The sequence below is a fragment of the Ascaphus truei genome, chromosome 6 (genome assembly GCF_040206685.1).
Source record: "Ascaphus truei isolate aAscTru1 chromosome 6, aAscTru1.hap1, whole genome shotgun sequence".
Classification (NCBI taxonomy): Eukaryota; Metazoa; Chordata; class Amphibia; order Anura; family Ascaphidae; genus Ascaphus; species Ascaphus truei.
The window spans coordinates 2,844,831-2,867,752 of record NC_134488.1 but is presented as its reverse complement, the minus strand read 5'-3'; the positions used below and the strand labels follow the sequence as shown (position 1 = coordinate 2,867,752).

The 22,922-nt window shown below is 50.1% G+C and overlaps 1 protein-coding gene across 1 annotated transcript in view; it reads right to left on the bottom strand.

Annotated features, from left to right (window-relative positions):
• The window catches only part of SRPRA (SRP receptor subunit alpha), a 169,989-nt gene that overhangs the window by 13,149 nt on the left and 133,918 nt on the right, over positions 1–22,922 (bottom strand). Inside the window, exon 7 of the mRNA XM_075603303.1 lies at positions 1,295–1,419. Coding sequence (XP_075459418.1) covers positions 1,295–1,419 — 125 coding nt within the window. The remainder of the gene's footprint in view (positions 1–1,294; positions 1,420–22,922) is intronic.

Below are 22,922 nucleotides of genomic sequence, written 5' to 3'. Positions count from 1 at the left end.
ATTATAGCTGCCGTATGCATTTGCCCTTACTTGTTTGGCTTCCTCCTGCTTGTATTGACAGTTTTGCCTTTAGACGACGCCGTGTCGTTCTGCGCATGCGCAATGGTGTGCATTGCATCATGACGTCATCACGTTTCCATTTTTGGCGTGAATTGCTTACAGGTAAGAGGGTATTTAATGGGTGGTGTTACACTGGCGACACACTTTATTCGAGCTCGGCTAGTCCCACGAATTCGGGTATACCCGGGTGTATTGAGGTTTGTGACTGTTTTCTGTCCGAGTGCATTGAGGTATTTTCCAGGAAGGGATTGAAGCATTTTATTCCCGCTGGCTGCAATACTGCACAGTATATATATATATATATACTGCATTACAATTCATGAATTTATGCCATCTGGTAGACACGCGAAGCATTGCAGCCTATTAAATCCTAATCATTATCATTTAACAGATCAGCCGCCCGTCAGCCAGGCATGAACCAAGGCTGGGAAGGCAAACGCAACGGGGCTTGTCAGAAGTGAGGAGCGGCGCATTCCAGGTATCTGCCAGGTACATACTGGGTATTTGCTCGAATAAAGTGTGTCGGTGCAGTACACTGTATAACTATCCTTGATAAAAAACGCTGTGACGTTCGAAACGCGTTGGATGGGTCTCATGACACATTAAAGTGCCCTTTTATTCATTTTTTGACTTTGGGTCCTTCCTGCTCCATTTGGCTCGTCCGCTCCGTTCATCCTTTTCACTTCTGGTAAATCATCATTGGAAGCAGCACAGCCTGTCAGCCACACCAAGGATATGTGAGTACTTGCAATTATTCAGGGGAACCTGCCAATGAGACTGATTGTGGGTGGGCTTGCATTACCCACCCCCTGTCTTCAGGAGGATAGTACCCATTTGGTTATTATATATTACCATCATCATTACTCATTACAAAATACCTTTGGAAGGAAGTGGTCTTGGCTATATTATATTTCGTGGAGCGCTTTTGCCAATTTTTCTATGTTGTCTAAATTTAGCATAGGTTGAACTTGATGGACGTATGTCTTTTTTAAACCTCATCTACTACGTAACTATGTAACAAGTAAATACAAGTATGGAAATAGTACAAGTACAATAGTACAAGGACATGTACAATAAGCTCCTGTACCAAAGCTTGCAATCTGTTTGTAACCCAAGGCATAGGAAGATAAATGAACTTGCAAAATGTCACATTAATTGTAAATTAGGCTGGAATTTAACTCACAAGCTTGTGTATACAAGACCAACACATAGAACTTATACAAAGAATGAGTACCTTGACTTTGCCGGGGCTGGAGCAGCTTTTGTGCCAACTGATGGTAGTTCGTCCTCTCCTTCATCACTGCTGCTCTCGCACACCACATCACGAGGGTTTCCCAACATCTCACCGGCACGAAATTTCTACAAGCGGTAAGGAGTAATGCAATATGTGTTTTCTTCAAAGCTGCAGTATATTATTTTTTTTGTACAAGTTACCCATATCTTTCCCATTTGATAATGTTCTTCCAGTGGCTTTCTTTTTCTGAAATATACTGATGTGAAATTATATCCTTATTTAATAATATGAAAAAAATAATGGAGATTCCACCAAATAAATTTGTTATATTAAAAAATGATTTATGTGAATTATAAAGCATAATGGTGTTGCATACAGAAGGAGGTGTTTTGACTTTGATACTGTATGTGTTTCTAATTGAGACTGCTCAATTGGGCATGCACCCAAGAGTTCTTAAGGAGCTAAGTTCATTAATAGCCAAAACATTACATTTAATATTCAAGGATTGCTTTTCCATAGGCTCAGTACCACAAGATTAGCGTAAAGCAGACATGGTGGCTATATTTAAAGAAAACAAGATCCCAACCGGGGAATTACAGTCCTGTAAGCCTGACATCAATAGTGGGGAAGCTACTTAAAGGTTTAGTATGAGACAATATTCAGGAATACCTAATGGAAAACAAAATTATTAGTGATAGTCAACATGAATTTATGAAGGATAGGTCATGCAAAACAAACCTTATTAGTTAATTGAGGAGGTGAAAAGGACTGGAGACAAGGGTAATGCGGTTCATGTTCATAGTTACATAGTAGATGAGGTTGAAAAAAGACGTAGGTCCATCAAGTTCAACCTATGCTAGATTTAGACAACAGATACTTTATCCTATATCTATACTTACTTATTGATCCAGAGGAAGGCAAACAAAAAACCCCATAAAGGGGAAAAATTAATTCCTTCCTGACTCCAAGAATTGGCAATCGGATTAATCCCTGGATCAACATCCTTCCCATGTATACTTATTTGGTATATCCCTGTATACCTTTCCTTTCTAAAAAGATGTCCAACCTTTTTTTGAACAAATCTATTGTATCTGCCATCACAGTCTCCAGGGGTAATGAATTCCACATTTTAGCTGCCCTTACTGTAAAGAACCCTTTCCTTTGTTGCTGGTGAAATTTCCTTTCCTCCAACCTTAAGGGATGGCCACGAGTCCTTTGTACTGCCCGTGGGATGAATAGTTCTTTTGAAAGCACCTTGTATTGTCCCCGAATATATTTGTATATAGTTATCATATCCCCTCTTAGACGCCTCTTTTCTAATGTAAATAAATCTAATTTAGCTAGCCTCTCCTCATAAGTTAGATTGTCCATCCCCTTTATTAATTTGGTGGCTCTTCTCTGCACTCTCTCTAGTTCCATAATGTATTTTCTTAGGATTGGTGCCCAAAATTGTACTCCATATTCAAGGTGTGGTCTTACTAATGCTTTGTAAAGGGCATAATTATGATTACTTCCCTTCCATCCATTGCCCGTTTAATGCAAGATAAGATCTTGTTTGCCTTTGCAGCTACTGCATGACATTGGGCACTATTGCTAAGCCTGCTGTCTACAAGCACTCCTAAATCCTTCTCCATCAAGGATTCCCCCAATATATCTCCATTTCATTTGTAAGTCGCCTTTTTATTCTTGCATCCCAAATGCATAACCTTACATTTATCTGTATTAAACCTCATCTGCCATTTACCTGCCCACGTTTCCAGTCTCTCCAAGTCCTTCTGAAGAGAAATTACATCCTGCTCTGATTCTATTACCTTACACAATTTAGTATCATCAGAAAAGATGGAGACTTTGCTCTGGATCCTAACCTCAAGGTCATTAATAAACAAGTTAAAAACCAGGGGTCCCAGTACCGATCCCTGAGGTATTCCACGCACGACTTTAGCCCAACCTGAAAAAGTTCCATTTATGACAACCCTCTGTTGTCTGTCCTTTAACCAGTTTTCAATCCAGGTGCATACATTATTACTGAGTCCAATTTTCTTTATTTTGTACACCAACCTCTTGTGTGAAACTGTATCAAAAGCATTTGCAAAATCTAAGTAGACCACATGAACTGCATTACCCTGGTCTAATTTCCTACTTACCTCCTCAAAGAAACAAATAAGGTTAGTTTGGCAAGATCTATCCTTCATAAATCCATGCTGACTATTATTAATAATTTTGTTTTCCATTAGGTATTCCTGAATATTATCCCGTATTAAACCCGTATTAAACCTTCAAATAGTTTCCCTACTATTGAAGTCAGGCTTACAGGTCTGTAATTTCCCAGTTGTGATCTAGCTCCCTTTTTAAATATAGGCACCACATCTGCTTTACGTCAATCTTGTGGTACTGAGCCTGTGGAAATGGAGTCCTTGAATATTAAATATAATGGTTTGGCTGTTACTGAGCTTAACTCCTTGAGAACTCTTGGATGTATGCCATCAGGGCCAGGTGCCTTATTTACTTTAATTTGTTCAAGTCGCTTATGAACTTCTTCCTTAGTTAACCAATTGTTCATTAATATGGAGGTTGTGACTTTATCCTATATCTATACTTACATATTGATCCAGAGGAAGGCAAACAAAAAAACCCCAGTGACATATCATCCAATGATATCTCATAAGGGGAAAAATAAATTCCTTCCTGACTTCAAGAATTGGCAATCGGATTAATCCCTGGGTCATCTTCCTTCCCATGTATACTTATTTGGTATATCCCTGTATACCTTTCCTTTCTAAAAAGATGTCCAACCTTTTTATGAACAAATCTATTGTATCTGCCATCACAGTCTCCATGGGTAATGAATTCCACATTTTAACTGCCCTTACTGTAAAGAACCCTCTCCTTTGTTGCTGGTGAAATCTCCTGTCCCCCAACCTTAAGGGATGGCCCAGAGTCCTTTGTACTGCCCGTGGGATGAATAGTTCTTTTGAAAGCGCCTTGTATTGTCCCTGAATATATAGTTATCATATCCCCTCTTAGACGCCTCTTTTCTAATGTAAATAAATCTAATTTAGCTAGCCTTTCCTCGTAAGTTAGATTGTCCATCCCCTTTATTAATTTGGTGGCTCTTCTCTGCACTCTCTCTAGTTCCATAATGTCTTTTCTTAGGATTGGTGTCCAAAATTGTGGACTACTTAGATTTTGCAAAGGCTTTTGATACGGTTCCACATGAGGTTAGTGTACAAAATAAAGCAAATTGGACTCAGTAAAAATATTTGTACCTGGATTGAAAACTGGTTGAAGGATACACAACAGAGAGTTGTTGCCAATTGAACGTTTTCAGGTTGAACTAGAATTGTAAATGGAGTACCTCTAGGATCGGTACTGGGATACCTGCTTCTTAACTTGTTTATTAATAACCTTGAGTCTCTATGTTTCCTGGTGACACTAAATTGTGTAAGGTACTGTAGTAGAATCAGAGCATTATGTAATTTCTCTCCAGAAGGACTTGGATAGACTGGAAACCTGGGCAGGAAAATTGCGGATTAGGTTTAATAAAGATAAATGTAAGGTTTATGCATTTGGGAAACAAAAATAAACAGGCAAATTACAAATGAAATGGGGAAAAATTAGGTCAGTCTTTGATGCAGAAGGATTTAGGAGTGCTTGTACAGTAGACACCAGGCTTATCAATAGTGCCCAATGCCATGCAATAGCGGCAAAGGCAAATAAGATTTTATCTTGCATTAAACAGGAAATGGATGCAAGGGAACCAACTTTGTTCTGCAGTCTTTAAAATGCTGCAGCTGATATGTAACATTATATTACAAAGCATAAAATATTATTGTTACAGCTTTCAGAGTAATAAACAGTCTGCTGTTCGGAACCCAGAAACAGATGTTTGTGATACTTTGCTCCCAAAAGGCAGAGCTCAAAAAGGTGTGTCAGAGCCTGTCTAAAAAGAGAAAGTGAATGTGACGGTAGGGTGTAGCTGGCATTCATAAATAGAGGTGAAGCCCGGCTGGCTACCCCTGAACCATGTGTCAAGAGCTGAGAGTGTCAGTTCTTGGGTCTAGCAATGAACCCTGTGATGTTTCTCTGTACTTCTGTTACCATTAAACTGTCCCCTGCAGGATTATAAGCTAGGGAGCCATGTGTGGTTAGGATTCTCCATAGGAAATAGCTGCAGGACTGGGACTTTGGGTGTGGGAGGTTAAGGGTAGACATTAGGGGGCAACTAGACTTAAAATCTGTATAAAGTTTTGCTGACCCGAGATACCGGTAGTACTGATATGTTACCCGCAAATAGTGTATGATTTGCGGGTACGCGTCTGTAGATAAAGACGTGGTGGGGTTTGGAGTCCAAGTTCCAGACTCCAAGTTCCAGAGCCCAAGTTCTCAATGTTAAAATATAGCAAAACTTGTGTGCGGTTTTACAGGTTCCCTGTGTCTCAGAAACATGAGGCTTCGGGATTGGGAGTTTTAGGTGGGATATTTGGGTGAAAATGTATTTATAGTGTTTGCAGGAGTTCGGGGGACAAAGTTAATGATAGTTTTGAAATTCTCCCTGACGTGCAGGCATGATTTGCGGGTATGTGAGGTGAATTAAACCGGGGCTACAGAGAACAACGGGCACCTCGTGGGGACACCTTATGGACTGCCAGACCTGGTGGAGCCTGCCCAGTGGGTGGCAATGGGTTGGCGAGGGGAAGATCCAAATAAGCATCTATAGAGGTGAAGGCGCACAGCAAAGAGAGTGGGTCAGAAACTACTAAAAAATAAACTTTATTGGTGCATAAGAGAAAGAATGGAGGTGCAAAAAACCCTCCTACATGTTTCGTGCACCAATCACTTTATCAAGGAGTGTCTAAATGCACTACAATTCACCCTTTTAAACCCCTTACTTGCTGTTCCGTTTGGCGCCAATATCGTCGTGACGTCACTAGGCCCGCCTTCCGCACACGCATCGTGGCTAGGGTAAGAGAGGTATATTGCCAGTCTCTGGCTGCCCTCATACATCCAGCCCGTCTTCCCTGCGCATGCGCGAGTAGGTCGTGCCCCCGTGACGTGACTGACGTGATGACGTCACACGTCCGGTCCCCCGCGCACGCACTGTACTGGCAGCCGAGAGGAAGAGAAGGCATAGCTATGTTGCCTTCAATTCCCTCAGGGCGTCACGGCAGCACGTGCCGGAGGCCCCGCCCCGTCATCAATGATTGACATCCAATTGGAACAGTGGCTAATTACCTAAAAGAAACTACAAAACTTTATTACACTGGCGACACACTTTATTGAAGTGTGGCCAGTTCCGCAAGCCGGGAGATTTCCCGGCTTGCAAGTGGCATCCCCTCGGCGTGCCGCGCGTCACCGATGCGCGGTCACGCGTCATGGGGTGCCTGCGCCCCCTGCACGCGCGTCCAGGGCTCCCCGAGGGAGCCCTGGTGTCCCGCGATGTGGGGGACGGCGGCAGGGGGTTCCGGGGGACCCGGAGAGGAGAGGGGGAAGCCGCGATCGGCGGGCCTCTCCTCCGCTGCTTCGGCGAGCGCCCGGCACCCTCCGGCACGCGCCAGGTAACTGCTGCGGCCGAGAACGGGCAAATGCTCGAATAAACTCGGCCGCAGCAGTAAACAAAAATTAAAAATAATATAAGGGCAACCTCTATAATAACAAAAATTGTACCTAATAAACCACAATATTAATAATAAAACTAGAAGATGTGATTTAGAACAAAAAACACCTCCAAGAATACAGGTATAAGTTCCAGGAAAAAAATAAAAAAGTTATTATAGTTTACAATACCATTGTGGGGATATTAATAAACCATAAAGACATAATACATGAAATATCGGAAAATAGGGCGTCACAAGGCATCTGAATGTGGTAGTCTTAGTAGACTCAGCTACCTATCATACTCTGTATTGATATAACCAATTCTTTTGAAATTAGAGATAGTGAGAGACAATAACACCACGAGGAGTATCTCGTGTGAAACCGTCTCTCACCATCTCCAATGCAACCATAATTAGATCAATTCCATAATTGTATACAGATTCCACACATGAAAATTATTCTCAAGTAAAATAGGGGTGGGTTGAGATCAGATATCTATTGTAAGATGGCCTCACACACAGGGCCCTAAGGGAAAAGGCCACATGTGTGTGGAGTTATTGTCACGGTAGGGTCAGGGTTATAGTATACACTTTATAATCTGGGTTGAATTGAATAAGACTGGAGTATAATAAAGAGATTTTATTCCTTAAAATACAGGTGGACATACAATGTTGGACAAATAATGGTTTGAATATAACACTTACTTGGGAAGGGGAAGATGAAATAGTCCAGGACACAGGGCTAGCAGTTCATCAGGCACAGGATACAGTTCATACAGGAACACAAAACGAAGACACTGGGCATAGAGCTTGCAATCACTTATATGGGATTTAGTCTCTATCCCTTAACATTGGGCCTCAGGTATTGGAAAACAATTACCTGGACCCAATTACCTCTTGCCAGCTCATGTGAGAAGCAGGAGGGTCCTTGCCTGCAGGTGGTTGGCACATGCGCACATCCTTCCAGTCAGAGTCCCATTTCCCGAGCCCCACACTAAAAAGTTGGCGTCTCAAAGTCTGCCATCTGGGAATCTGGACTGGGGAACTCTGACCAGAGGTGTGAGTATGGTACTTAACGTAAACAGCCATGTCTTTCTCTTTCTCCACCCTGTATACTCAATCTGGGGGAGTGAGCCTTTGTTCGGAGCTTGCTCCTCAGACAGGCAGCCGCCCTCTGGCCATTAGCATATCTTTAGGGCCAGTAACTTTCGCGGGCTTTACAGTAGGCAGAGAAATAAAGTAAGCCTATAACAATTTATACATATAAAAATATTCAGTTCGGTTAATCTGAGAGGACTGAAAATTGCCATGCCCTCATGCCGGAGGTGTGACCATCTGGTGGCCAAATTTCAGCCTTCTAGATACCACCGAACCGGAGATAGCATATTTGGGTTTAAATAGTATTTTAAACCAGCTATCCTTTTTCCCCCATGGCGGCCAATACCGGCGACTGTAACTTATATACTTAAACTCCCTCTGTTCGGTTAGTCCGAGGGCTGAAAATTGCCATGCAATCATGCCGGAGGGGTGACTGCACGGTGGCCAAATTCCAGCTCTCTATGCCCCATCGAACCGGAGATAGAAACATCGGTTTTAATCATTTTTGAAGCCCACATCACTTTTCCGCCGTTGCAGCAGCCCTTTAATCTTTGCATCGGACCACATGGGCTCTGTGGCGGTTGCCGGTACTCCTGGCAAATGGCGGGCCCACGGGCGGGGAAGGCTGGTAAGAAAGTTCCCACGCGGTGATTAGTTGTAGTATTTTGAGAATGAGTTCCAAAATACTATAAGAAACCTTGCAGCCAATCATCCAGGACATTCTCAAGCGCCAAAACAGCGGCAGCATTTTTGAATGTGGAAAAAGATGCTCTTCCGCGAATAGCAGAGCACCGGCTTCGGAAAACAAACCCGGAATATTTTCTAAGTCCTGCCTTTTGCAGCCAAGTTCTGAGAATTGAACGTAGCAGTCACGGCTTGGATTTAAAGCCGATTTTAGAGATAAACCCGGTCAATCAAAATCAAGTCCTCCGGAGAGAAGGGAGCGGTGGCGTCTGGAATTGCATGCCAATTTGGGTTCCAGGATCAACTAAAGACTCTTGTTTAAAGTACCATTTAGCTAGAAAAAGTTTTTTTTACCCCAGTTCCCAAGTAAGTGTGTCACTTCTTATGAAGTTTGTGTATCATTGTGTGTATGCCTTTCATGCGAATAAATTTACAATTTATTTCATTTTACCTGTTTTGCTCAATGTATGATCCTGGTAAAAAGTTGTAAATGCCTGGTCTCCCATGACAGGCTATATTTACAGGTGGCAGAGGTGGGATCATTGAGCTTAATGTTTTAAAATCCTGCGGGGTCTTGTAACATAAAGAGAAACTCGTAAATTGAGAGCTCTCAAAACAAGTAGTGACTTGCACACGTTACACAAAGCTAAGAAAAGCACAGGTTCTCTCTGTTACTTAGATTAGTGCCACCAGGCGAAGATGGACCAATGGTCAGGACTTTATCGGTCCTGGGACAGTCTCTGGTTGTCGCCTGATGTGAGGGCTATGGACTATTGACCGACGGTCCGGCAAAAACAGTGCTGAAGGAGGATCTTGAGAAACACGAAGCGAGTATAGCTTCACCTGAGGTGTGCATAACCTCACATGTGAACACCGGGACATCCACTTCAACCAGGGGACAGGTGAATTGTCCACCCTTGTAGGAGTCGGAGGAGGGAGGTGAGTATAACGAGAACAGAGATGGTGAGCATGATCCATGGAGTGCAGTCGTGGTAGCCCCAGTGGCTAACCGTCTCCCTGCTACATACAGGGCTTGCCGCTTTTCTCACCAGCTGGGGAGAGGGGGTCACTTTCAAGCATAGGGTATAGCTACTTGCAGCTTCTCAAGTTGTGCAGTCCCCAAAGGAATCCTGACGAGCCACCTCTACCTAAAATAGACCATCACAGTTTCAGCAAGTTTGTGGATGGCACGGACAAAATAGACGGTTACCTGAAGATTTTTTAAACTCAGTGTCTCCGGAACCGTGTGCCCAAACGAAACTGGGTCTTGCGGTTGTCGCCGCTATTGTCAGGAGCTGCCCTGGAGACCCTCCAGGACATTCCGGCAATGGACAGCAATGACTACCGGCATGTAAAAGCTTTATTGTTAACACAGTATGCTCTGACGCCAGAGGCATACCGTGGCATGTTTAGGTCAGGGGAGAAGATCCACCGGGAAACCTACATGCGGTTTACATCCAGGATGATTTTACATGGTATCAATAAAGGTATTATGACCGTCTGGTTACCTCTGAGCCCTATTTCAGGTTTTAGAGTGTCAGCTCTTCAACCTGTGTATTGTGCCTGCAATGAATGTATTTGTATGACAAGAAATATGTTATGTGTGTTTTACCTTTCCAGGAGTGCTAACCATTGGAGATTCTCAGGCTATGAGTCTCAAGGGGGACTTTGCTGTAAAGGTGTTGTCAGAATGTGTCTAGGTAGAAGGGAACCAGAGTTGCTGGTACCCCAAAAATGTATCTGGGAATCAAGTTAGATTTCCAGGGACATGTAGACACATTACTCCGGTCAAAGTCCTCCCTTGAAAACAGTTACGCGACTCACCGCCAGGTTTCCCTGCTTCAGCACAGACCAGAAAGGTAAATGGGGGCATAGGGGTTTGTATATCCCGGGTACAGTCAAGGTTCCCTAAGTTAGTGAGGGTCCCCCAGTATATGCCCAGGTATCCCAGAATCAGTATAGAGGTTCTGGGGGGTTTCTCCAACTGTATACTATGTTGCGAGAGGTTTAATGAAACCTAAGTCCTAATTTCGGTAAAGGAAAGAGTTACAGCCCTGGGAGTGTGCCGAAGCGTTTTTTGGTTCTAAAGAAAATTAGATTTCCTTAAGGGAAGGAGCTACAGCTCTGGGATTGCAGCTAAGCATCTTTTCATTTCACTGTGGGACTTAGAAGAAAAATGGGAAATATGTTTTATGTTTCATAAAATGTTTAAAGCCAATGTGGCTATAAGGTTTTTACAGTCTAACTCAGGTTTACAGTGTATGAGGGATATGGCCAGTGGGAATAAAAGTATATAGTCCCATTCTACCCCTAATAGCCCAAAAGACAAGGTAAAACGTGTAAAAGTATATTTTTATTAAACTGAGATGTTTGTAAATGCATTATACGTATAAGCTGGGACTTTAAAAGACGGTACTCTGAGGGGGGCTAGTGGCCTACCAAGGTGTGGTGCTACCGAGTCTGCCCTAAGTCCATACTTCAAAGTCACAGATGCTGCCAGAGGTGTTAAAGCCATTTGGGCAGGATGGTTAGGTGGAGTACCCTCGTCCGGGAAACAATGCTAGCCATCCCGGTTAGCATTTGTCTTCACAGACTTGGGGGCACCTAACTCAGCGGGTGGCTTCTGAATAACAAGTGGCTAAGGTGGCAAACTCACGCATGCCCTCGTTACATTCAGAAGAACCGCTTTCCCGGCTTTGGAAGACTGGCAGCCCTCCGATTAGCTGATTGTAAAGTTCCCAGGCTTGGATTGGTTGAAATATTTCATGAATGAATCTGAAATATTATAAGAAACCCAGCAGCCAATCCGGACCTCAGATCACACAGATTCTAAGCGCCAAAACAGCAGCGGCAAAAAGATGCTCTTGGATAAATAGACGCGAGCCAGCTTCAGAAATTTCAAAGCAAGACATTTTCTAAGTCCCACTTTTCGGGCCAAGTTCTGAAAAAGAGAACGCAGCGGTCGCAGCTGGAACTACACGCCGAAAAGAGTACCAGGACGTTTGGTACTATCTCCGGTCAATGGATTTTGGCATCTCCGGAAGAGATACAGCAGTAGCATCATGAAATGCATGCCGATTTGAGTTCCAGGAGTTTTCGGGCAAAGTCCTGGTCAACCTAAAGACTTTGTTTATGGACTATTTCGACCTAGTTTGGTAGCCCAGACCCCCAGTAAGTATATTTTCTTTTGTATATTGTAATCCATTGTATGTCTGTTTTTAAGGAATAAATCGCAATTTGTTTTACATCTTGGTTTTGCTCAGTGATATGATCCCGGTATAAAGGTGTAAATCCCTGGTCTCCCGTGACAATATTAAACCAGATTATCCGGAACGGCCAAAGTCCGGTAATCCACCATTAGGGGCAACGTTCTCCAGCTGCAAGGTCAGTCGCAGCCGTGCGAGTGGCACACACAGAGGAGCATAGTGCAGCCATCCAGACAGCACAGCAATGGACTCAGATGGGGGAATCTACACCTGCAGCCAGTGGAACAGCAGTGGAGACAGGTGGGGGGGGGGGGGGCATCAGGTTGCAACGGTCAGGTGCAATCCAACGATGTCCAGTGAAATCATTTGAGGCCAGTGACCATTGGCGATCACCAAGCAGACAGCTTGCTCAATTCCGGGGCCACAGTCACTCCTGTCCAACCTTATATGGTGAGATTAGAGGATCTGCTCTCGGGAACAGGGATGCAGGTGACCATGGCAGACGGGGGACCTAGGTCAATCCAGGTCGCCAGGGTCTTTCTCGATTGGGGTGCTGGTCGAGGCATGAGAGAGGTGGGTGTTTTACCTGGGCTGGATACAGAGGTGCCCCTCGGTAACGACCTGGGGCATCTTATTTGTTCCTTTGCTTAATAAGCTTCTCTGGTTGCAGTAATAACAAGGAGCAAGAGCATGGCACTTGCCCAGGCAGGGCAGCCTTTGGTACCCCTGCCATCTGAGGATCTCGCTGTCCCACTGCATTTGGGACCAACAGCTCCAGGGGTCTTTTACGTGACCAGGCAGGTAAGCCAGACAGAGTTGCGACATTGTACTGACCTACCTACCATTTACCTGTTCCCCATCACCTGACTTAGTGACTGAGGGAGGGTGGCCGGAGCTAGGGGCGCAATTCAGGGACTCAGTGCGATCTGATCCCAGCTTAGAGAGCATGAGACTCCGGGCGTCCGAGTCTACCTCTGAGACTGTGTCAGCTCGGTTCTTATGGCACAGAGGGCTCTTGTATAGAGAGCATGATTCTACTGCTCCAGATAGTGTGGACTGGTTAAAGAAAGTTAGTGGTACACAGGGAGTATAGGCAGCAGTTATTGCAGGTAGCCCACTCCATACTATTAGCGGGGCATTAGGTGGTCACTCGCATGAGAGCCCGGCTGTTGTAGCGTTTCTACTGGGCGGGGGCATCAAGGGCAGTGGCACAGGTTTGCCGGTCCTGTGATGCCTGCCAGTGAGTAGGTAAGGCAGGTGATCATGTGAAGGCGCCCCTGAACCCACTGCTGGTAATAGGAGAACCCTTCCAGAGAGTAGCCATGGATATAGTGGGACCTCTGATGATCCCAAGCTGGTTCCGGCATGCGCTAAATCCTCACGTGATGGATTTTGCCACCAGGTACCCTGAGGATGTCGCGCTGGCCACCATTGAGGCGAGGGCAGTAGTTAAGGCATTGTTAGTTATTTTCTCTAGAGTAGGATTTCCCAGTGAGATTCTAACTGACCAAGGATCGCAATTCATGAGTGAATTGCTACAGTGTCTCTGGGATTTGTGCGGGGTGAAGCACCAGCGCACGACCCCTTACCTCCCCCAAACAAACGGTTTATGTGAGAGGTTCAATGGTACCCTGAAGCAGATGCTGCGAACATTTATAGAGGCTGAAGGAAAAGACTGGGAGATTCACCTGCAGCACTTGCTGTTTGCATACCGAGAGGTACCACAAGACTCTACTGGCTTCTCTCAACTAAGTTGTACAGCTAGATGGAGAGAAAGGAAAAATAGGACTCATCATATTACAGTAATATGCTTAAGGAATATTTTCAACAGTGTGTGGCATCAGTGATGACTATCTGTAGTCCACCGATGGGGGACCAGGCAAGTAATGCTCTGCCCGACCTCCTAGGGCAGGCCTGCACAACATACGGCCCGCGGCACCCGGTGCAGCCCGCGACAGACCCCTTTCAACCCCCCCTTCACCCCCTTCCCTGGTAAGGACAGAAGAAGCGCGCTCCAGCATTAAGTAGGAGCGCGCTCCAGTAGTGTCTATGTGACTGCGCTCTCACCCCGACCCTCAGCCTGCTGCACTCTCCCCCCCCCTCAGCCTGCTCCAGCAGGGTGACGCGCTCTAGCAGTGTAGCGCGACCCGGAACTTCCGGGTCTGCTGCTAGAGCGCGCATCCCTTGCGCTTCCCTCACGCTTCCCTGTCGCCATCTCTGTTGCCACTGCCACCATCATCAGGTAAGCATGGGGGGGGAGGGGGGGTTTGGCTAGGTAGTTCATTCATGCGGTGGGCTGCTGAAATGGAATGGGCTGGGGGGGGCTGCTGACATGGGAGGGGGGGGGCTCCTGACATGGGAGGGGGGGGGCTGCTGACATGGGAGGGGGGGCTGCTGACATGGGAGGGGGGGGCTGCTGACATGGGAGGGGGGGGCTGCTGACATGGGAGGGGGGGGCTGCTGACATGGGAGGGAAGGGGGGCTGCTGACATGGGAGGGAAGGGGGGCTGCTGACATGGGAGGGGAGGGGGGGGGCTGCTGACATGGGAGGGGAGGGGGGGGCTGCTGACATGGGAGGGGAGGGGGCGGCTGCTGACATGGGAGGGGAGGGGGGGGCTGCTGACATGGAAGGGGAGGGGGGGCTGCTGACATGGGAGGGGAGGGGGGCTGCTGACATGGGAGGGGACGGCTGCTGACATGGAAGGGGAGGGGGGGCTGCTGACATGGAAGGGGAGGGGGGGCTGCTGACATGGGAGGGGAGGGGGGGCTGCTGACATGGGAGGGGAGGGGAGAGCTGCTGACATGGGAGGGGGGGAGCTGCTGACATGAGAGGGGGGGCTGCTGACATGGGAGGGGAGGGGGGGCTGCTGACATGGGAGGGGAGGGGGGCTGCTGACATGGGAGGGAAGGGGGGGCTGCTGACATGGGGGGGCTGCTTACATGGGAGGGGAGGGGGGCTGCTGACATGGGAGGGGGGGCTGCTGACATGGGAGGGGAGGTGGGTTGCTGACATGGGAGGGGGGGCTGCTGACATGGGAGGGGGGGCTACTGACATGGGGGAGGGGGGGGGCTGCTGACATGGGAATGGAGGGGGGGCTGCTGACATGGGAGGGGAGGGGGGGCTGCTGACATGGGAGGGGAGGGGGGGCTGCTGACATGGGAGGGGAGGGGGGCATCTGACATGGGAGGGGAGGGGGGGCTGCTGACATGGGGGGGCTGCTGAAATGGAATGGGCTGGGGGGTCTGCTGACATGGGAGGGGGGTCTGCTGAAATGGAATGGGGGGCCTGCTGAAATTGAATGGGCTGGGGGGCTGCTGAAATGGGCTGGGGGCTGCTGATATGGGCTGTGGGGGGCTGCTGAAATGAGCTGGGGGGCTGATATGGGCTGTGGGGGGATGCTGAAATGGGCTGTGGGGGCTGCTGATATGGGCTGTGGGGGCTGCTGATATGGGCTGTGGGGGCTGCTGATATGGGCTGTGGGGGGCTGCTGAAATGGGCTGTGGGGGGCTGCTGAAATGGGCTGTGGGGGCTGTTGTGGGGGGCTGCTGAAATGGCTGTGGGGCTCGACTCTGTTTTTCTTGTGAGGGGGGGAGAGTGGTGTGAGTTGCAGGGGGGGAGAGTGGTGCGAGTTGCAGGGGGGAGAGTGGTGCGAGTTGCAGGGAGGAGAGTGATGTGAGGTGCAGGGGGGGGAGAGTGGTGTGAGGTGCAGGGGGGGAGAGTGATGTGAGTTGCAGGGGGGGGAGAGTGATGTGAGGTGCAGGGGGGGAGAGTGATGTGAGGTGCAGGGGGAGAGTGATGTGAGGTGCAGGGGGGGAGAGTGATGTGAGGTGCAGGGTGAAAGAGTGCTGTGAGGTGCAGGGGGAGAGTGATGTGAGGTGCAGGGGGGGAGAGTGATGTGAGGTGCAAGGGGGGAGAGTGATGTGAGTTGCAGGGGGGAGGGTGATGTGAGTTGTAGGGGGGGAGAGTGATGTGAGTTGCAGGGGGGGAGAGTGATGTGAGTTGCAGGGGGGGGGAAGTGATGTGAGGTGCAGGGGGGGGGGGAAGTGATGTGAGGTGCAGGGGGGGGGAGAGTGATGTGAGGTGCAGGGGGGGAGAGTGATGTGAGGTGCAGGGGGGGAGAGTGATGTGAGGTGCAGGGGGGAGAGTGATGTGAGTTGCAGGGGGGAGAGTGATGTGAGTTGCAGGGGGGAGAGTGATGTGAGGTGCAGGGGGGGAGAGTGATGTGAGTTGCAGGGGGGGAGAGTGATGTGAGTTGCAGGGGGGGAGAGTGATGTGAGTTGCAGGGGGGAGAGTGATGTGAGGTGCAGGGGGGGGAGAGTGATGTGAGGTGCAGGGGGGGAGAGTGATGTGAGGTGCAGGGGGGGAGAGTGATGTGAGGTGCAGGGGGGAGAGTGATGTGAGTTGCAGGGCGGGAGGGTGATGTGAGTTGCAGGGGGGAGAGTGATGTGAGGTGCGGGGGGGAGAGTGATGTGAGGTGCAGGGGGGAGAGTTATGTGAGGTGAAGTGGGGGTGGGATGTGTGTGGTGTGCAGGTGGTATTGTGTGTTTGATGTGGAGGGGTAGTATTACGTGTATGTTTATGGGGGAGAGATGGGGGTATGAGAGATCGATGGGGAGTGTCGCAAAGGTTGATGATGGGTTTTGGGGGAGATATGAGGATGATGGTGATGAAGGGTGCTGGGGGAGATATATATGAGAGGTGCTGGAGTAGAGATGATGATGATGATGATTTTACCCGTGCGGCCCAAATCTTTTTTCCTTGGAGCAGTTCGGCCGTTCTCACTGTACAAGTTGTGCAGGCCTATCCTAGGGGAATCTAGGCAGAGGGCACCGTAGAGCAGGTTGAGATAGGGTCTCAGCTCAGTGCACAGTAGAGTCCAGGAAAAGGCTATGCTAGAGCAGCATAGGGTCTTGTTCACGGATAAGCTGGGCAGGACACATCACTGACCATCCAGTGCACATTGGTGATCAGAGACCACTGCATAAGCATGTCTATCAGGTATCTGCAGAGGTGAAAGGGAGAATAGAGAGGGAAGTGGAGGAGATGCTGGCCCTAGGGGTAATTTCACCCTCTCAGAGCCGGTAGTCCTCGTGCCCAAGAAGGATGGAACCACTTGGTTCTGTGTGGACTACTGGCAGCTCGATGCTCAGACGGTGTCAGATGCTTATCCCATGCCCTTCATGGATGAGCTCTAAGACGAGGGGCAAGATATCTGACGACTATGGATTTGTCCAAAGGTTACTGGCAAATCCCTCTGACCTAGGAGCCAGGGAGAAGTCAGCATTTATAACTCCAAGTGGCCTGTATGAGTTTTTGGTTATGCCATTTGGTATGAAAAATGTCCCGGCTACCTTTCACTTTGCAGATACAATAGATTTGTTCAAACAAAAGGAAAGGTATACAGAGATATCCTCCAAATGTAAAGAAACAACATATGGGGCGCAGACATAGAAAAAATAAATCACATTTTATTAATACAAAACAAAATATGAAAATCACTTACATAAGTGTTGAAGATTATCTCCGTAGACGGGGGTTCCCTTCGGGCACTAAGCCAGCCGAGGCTGGTGATCCCTGACGAAGCCACATAGAGGTGGAGGAAACGCGTTGGATCAGTTAGGTAGCAGCAGTACAAGCCTCAACATATAGTTTGCCAGCAACAGACTAGGAGCATCCGTGAAGCCTGTGAAGCCAATAGCTTGCCGCCTGAGGGAGAGGAAAGTTAGCAGGAGCTAAGCTACCAGCCTCGGCTGGCCTGAGTGCCTGAAGGGAACCCCCGTCTACGGAGATAGACGTCACTTCCGGTTTCGCCAGGGGGACCGCTGAGACGAAGGGGAGAAAACCAAGGAGAGTGGGGAGCAGAGAGGAAGCTTCGGAATGGCCCACGAACAGGGGCCGCTGCGTGCATCATCTAGCCCCTATACCACCCTGAAGGACCCCAACAAGCGCCCAGCATACAGAGGACACAGAAGCATTTCTCCAGTGATCAGGCTGACAAGGACTCCAGTTGCAGGCATCCTTAGATTAATCTTCAACACTTATGAAAGTGATTTTCATATTTTGTTTTGTAGCAATAAATTGTGATTTAATTTTTTTCTATGTCTGCACCCCATATATTGTTTCTTTACATATGGAGGTTATTCTACGTGGATTGGTGATCCTCGAATTGGGGCAGCACTCATAAGTCAAAATACTAAAGACCAGAAAGGAGGACTTTACAGGCTGATATACAGTACAACAGACTGATACAATCCTCTTTTCATATGGACTTTGTGGACTAAATATATATAGACCTTTTTTTTAAGATTATTTAATTTTTTTAAATATATATATATATATATATATATATATAAATACAACTGTATGCTCATCTGCATGTCTTAGGCAGGTCTGCAACCCCGCCTTTCCCCATCATCACCCAGCATACAGCACTTCCACTGCAGCAAGGGATTCTGGGAAATGACATGCAAATGGGCACACAGTGTCACTTTTTGCCTCAAAAACCATTTTTAACATGGTTCCCTATAGGCTTAAGCTTGCTGCATGGTCACAGCTTTGAGCACAGCCAGGGTTAAGGTGCATACCCAGAAAACCACTCACAGACAGCTGTTTCGACCTTGATGGGTCTCATCAGTGTGGGGTTGATTTTAACTGGATATGCAAAGAGGCTATGGATAGGCTATACCATAATACTGAGTTAAGTTATGGTGAGTAAAAAAAGTGACAAAAACCCTCCACAGGAAAGCAAATATGCAAATACAACTGTATGCTCATCTGCATGTCTTAGGCAGGTCTGCAACCCCGCCTTTCCCCATCATCACCCAGCATACAGCACTTCCACTGCAACAAGGGATTCTGGCAAAAAGTGACACTGTGTGCTCATTTGCATGTCATTTCCCAGAATCCCTTGCTGCAGTGGAAGTGCTGTATGCTGGGTGATGATGGGGAAAGGCGGGGTTGCAGACCTGCCTAAGACATGCAGATGAGCATACAGTTGTATTTGCATATTTGCTTTCCTGTGGAGGGTTTTTGTCACTTTTTTTACTCACCATAACTTAACTCAGTATTATGGTATATATATATATATATATATATATATATATATATATATATATATATATATATATATATATATAATATGCTATATATTCAGAGTGTTTCACCTTCTTACTCTTTTAAACATCAAGATCTGGGTTTCAAGAGCAAGATCCTATTATTCAACTATACATATATAGATATTGACATATTCACCTTTCAACCCATATAATAGACCAGCGTACCATTGTTAACCTAGGTGTCCAATCTTTTTTCGCTATACAGGGATATACCAAATATGTAAACATGGGATGGATGTTGATCCAGGGAGTAATCTTATTCCCAATATTTGGAACAATAGAAAGAGGGAGAACCCGGGCGCTCCCTCAAAAATATATATTTGACGGGGGAAATGAAACTAGATGTTTACCACCTTAAAGTAATATATAAGGATCCCCTTGGCTTCGTCGTCTCTTCCTATGGCTCAGACCCCAATAGGATCTACCCAGGATCCTTGTTGGTACAGGATACAGAAAGAAAAGGGGAGCACAGGTTGAGGGATTGTGTTATGGTATATATAACCTCGAACTAATGGTGGTGGGGGTAATAAATAAAAACACACTTACACGGCCTTGTGTAAAAGCTGTCACATCAAGGTATCTTTGTGGTCTTCACTTCTCTGTTCTGCTGGAGTGGCGTTTCTTCTCCTCTAGTCCGGATCACTTCATTAATTCACCAGCAACTCGCAATTGGGATGTCCCCCTCAAGACAAACAAATAGATGAACAGATGTTTAGGGAAAATACATATAATGATGGTAAGTACCAAACTTAGATGGTAATTAAAAGCAGGAAAACTGCAGTCAGTCACACGGGCAAGTGTGAGTGTAATCTTGAGGGAAGGTATCTTTTCCTTTTCCCTTACAAACAGAATCTCAGTGCTCTTGGTCCTTTAGACGCTGAGAAAAATGGTGGGGATAAATCCTAATATATAAAATCGAATGGTTGGTACTAGCTGTGATGAATCTGATTGGTCCTCAGTCTCTGGCCAATCAGATTGGTGGGTGTGACGTCACCCAACTGCCACTCTCTTCCCCTAGGCTCGGCGCCACGCACGCACGCACGCACGCACGCACGCACACACACACACACACACACACACACACACACACCTCTCCCCCTCCCCAGCGGCTCCAACTCACCTCTCCCCCTCCCCGCTCCAACTCACCTCTCCCCCTCCCCAGCGGCGCTCCAACTCACCTCTCCCCCTCCCCAGCGGCGCTCCAACTCACCTCTCCCCCTCCCCAGTGGCGCTCCAACTCACTTCTCCCCCTCCCCGCTCCAACTCACCTCTCCCCCTCCCCAGCGGCGCTCCAACTCACCTCTCCCCCTCCCCGCTCCAACTCACCTCTCCCCCTCCCCAGCGGCGCTCCAACTCACCTCTCCCCCTCCCCAGCGGCGCTCCAACTCACCTCTCCCCCTCCCCAGCGGCGCTCCAACTCACCTCTCCCCCTCCCCGCTCCAACTCACCTCTCCCCCTCCCCAGCGGCGCTCCAACTCACCTCTCCCCCTCGACGCTCCAACTCACCTCTCCCTCTCCCCAGCGGCGCTCCAACTCACCTCCCCCCTCCCCGCTCCAACTCACCTCTCCCCCTCCCCAGCGGCGCTCCAACTCACCTCTCCCCCTCCCCAGCGGCGCTCCAACTCACCTCTCCCCCTCCCCAGCGGCGCTCCAACTCACCTCTCCCCCTCCCCAGCGGCGCTCCAACTCACCTCTCCCCGCTCTAACTCACCTCTCCCCCTCCCCAGCGGCGCTCCAACTCACCTCTCCCCCTCCCCAGCAGCGCTCCAACTCACCTCTCCCCCTCCCCAGCGGCGCTCCAACTCACCTCTCCCCCTCCCCAGCGGCGCTCCAACTCACCTCTCCCCCTCCCCGCACCAACTCACCTCTCCCCCTCCCTGCTCCAACTCACCTCTCCCCCTCCCCACTCCAACTCACCTCTCCCCCTCCCCGCTCCAACTCACCTCTCCCCGCTCCAACTCACCTCTCCCCCTCCCCGGCGGCGCTCCAACTCACCCCCTCTCCGGCGGCGCTCCAACTCACCTCTCCCCCTCCCCGGCGGTGCTCCAACTCACCTCTCCCCCTCCCCGGCGGGGGAACAGGCAGGCTGCCACGCGGCGCCTAAGATGGCGGCGGCCGGAAGGACCCCCTTCCTCCCTCGCGGCGCCGAGTCAGAAGATGGCGGCGCCCGGAAGTACAGGTAGGTGTCGCGTGTGTGTCGCTCCCCCCCACCTCCGGCGCCAAACAGAACTGAGAAAGGGCGCATCACGGGACTGAGACACGTGTGTGTGTGTGTGTGTGTGTGTGTCTGAGTGTGTGCGACACTGTCCACTGCCCCCCCTCCTGCCCACTGACCCTCCCCTCCTGCCCACTGACCCTCCCCTCCTGCCCACTGACCCTCCCCTCCTGCCCACTGACCCTCCCCTCCTGCCCACTGACCCTCCCCTCCTGTCCACTGCCCCCCCTCCTGTCCACTGCCCCCCCTCCTGTCCACTGCCCCCCCCTCCTGTCCACTGCCCCCCCCTCCTGTCCACTGCCCCCCCCTCCTGTCCACTGCCCCCCTCCTGTCCACTGCCCCCCCTCCTGTCCACTGCCCCCCCCCTCCTGTCCACTGCCCCCCCCTCCAGTCCACTGCCCCCCCCTCCTGTCCACTGCCCCCCCCCTCCTGTCCACTGCCCCCCCTCCTGTCCACTGCCTCCCCCTCCTGTCCACTGCTCCCCCCCCCTCCTGTCCACTGCCCCCCTCCTGTCCACTGCCCCCCCCCTCCTGTCCACTGCCCCCCCCCTCCTGTCCACTGCCCCCCCCTCCTGTCCACTGCCCCCCCCTCCTGTCCACTGCCCCCCCTCCTGTCCACTGCCTCCCCCTCCTGTCCACTGCTCCCCCCCTCTTGTCCACTGACCCTCCCCTCCTGCCCACTGACCCTCCCCTCCTGCCCACTGACCCTCCCCTCCTGCCCACTGCCCCCCCCTCCTGTCCACTGCCCCCCCTCCTGTCCACTGCCCCCCCCTCCTGTCCACTGCCCCCCCCCTCCTGTCCACTGCCCCCCCCCTCCTGTCCACTGCTCCCCCCCTCCTGTCCACTGCCCCCCCTCCTGTCCACTGCCCCCCCTCCTGTCCACTGCCCCCCCCCCCTCCTGTCCACTGCCCCCCCTCCTGTCCACTGCCCCCCCTCCTGTCCACTGCCCCCCCCTCCTGTCCACTGCCCCCCCTCCTGTCCACTGCCTCCCCCTCCTGTCCACTGCTCCCCCCCTCCTGTCCACTGCCCCCCCCCTCCTGTCCACTGCCCCCCCCTCCTGTCCACTGCCCCCCCCTCCTGTCCACTGCCCCCCCTCCTGTCCACTGTCCCCCCTCCTGTCCACTGCCCCCCCCCTCCTGTCCACTGCCCCCCCCTCCTGTCCACTGCCCCCCCCCCTCCTGTCCAGTGCCCCCCCCTCCTGTCCACTGCCCCCCCCTCCTGTCCACTGCCCCCCCTCCTGTCCACTGCCCCCCCCCTCCTGTCCACTGCCCCCCCTCCTGTCCACTGCCCCCCCTCCTGTCCACTGCCCCCCCGCTTCCTGTCCACTGCCCCCCCGCCTCCTGTCCACTGCCCCCCACTCCTGTCCACTGCCCCCCCACTCCTGTCCACTGCCCCCCCCCACTCCTGTCCACTGCCCCCCCCACTCCTGTCCACTGCCCCCCCCACTCCTGTCCACTGGCCCCCCCCACTCCTGTCCACTGCTCCCCCCACTCCTGTCCATGCTCCCCCTCCTGTCCACTGCCCCCCCTCCTGTCCACTGCCCCCCCCTCCTGTCCACTGCCCCCCCCTCCTGTCCACTGCCCCCCCACTCCTGTCCACTGCCTCCCCCCACTCCTGTCCACTGCCCCCCTCCTGTCCACTGCCCCACCTTCTGTCCACTGTCCCCCCTTCTGTCCACTGTCCCCGTCCCCTCTCCTGTCCACTGTCCCCGTCCCC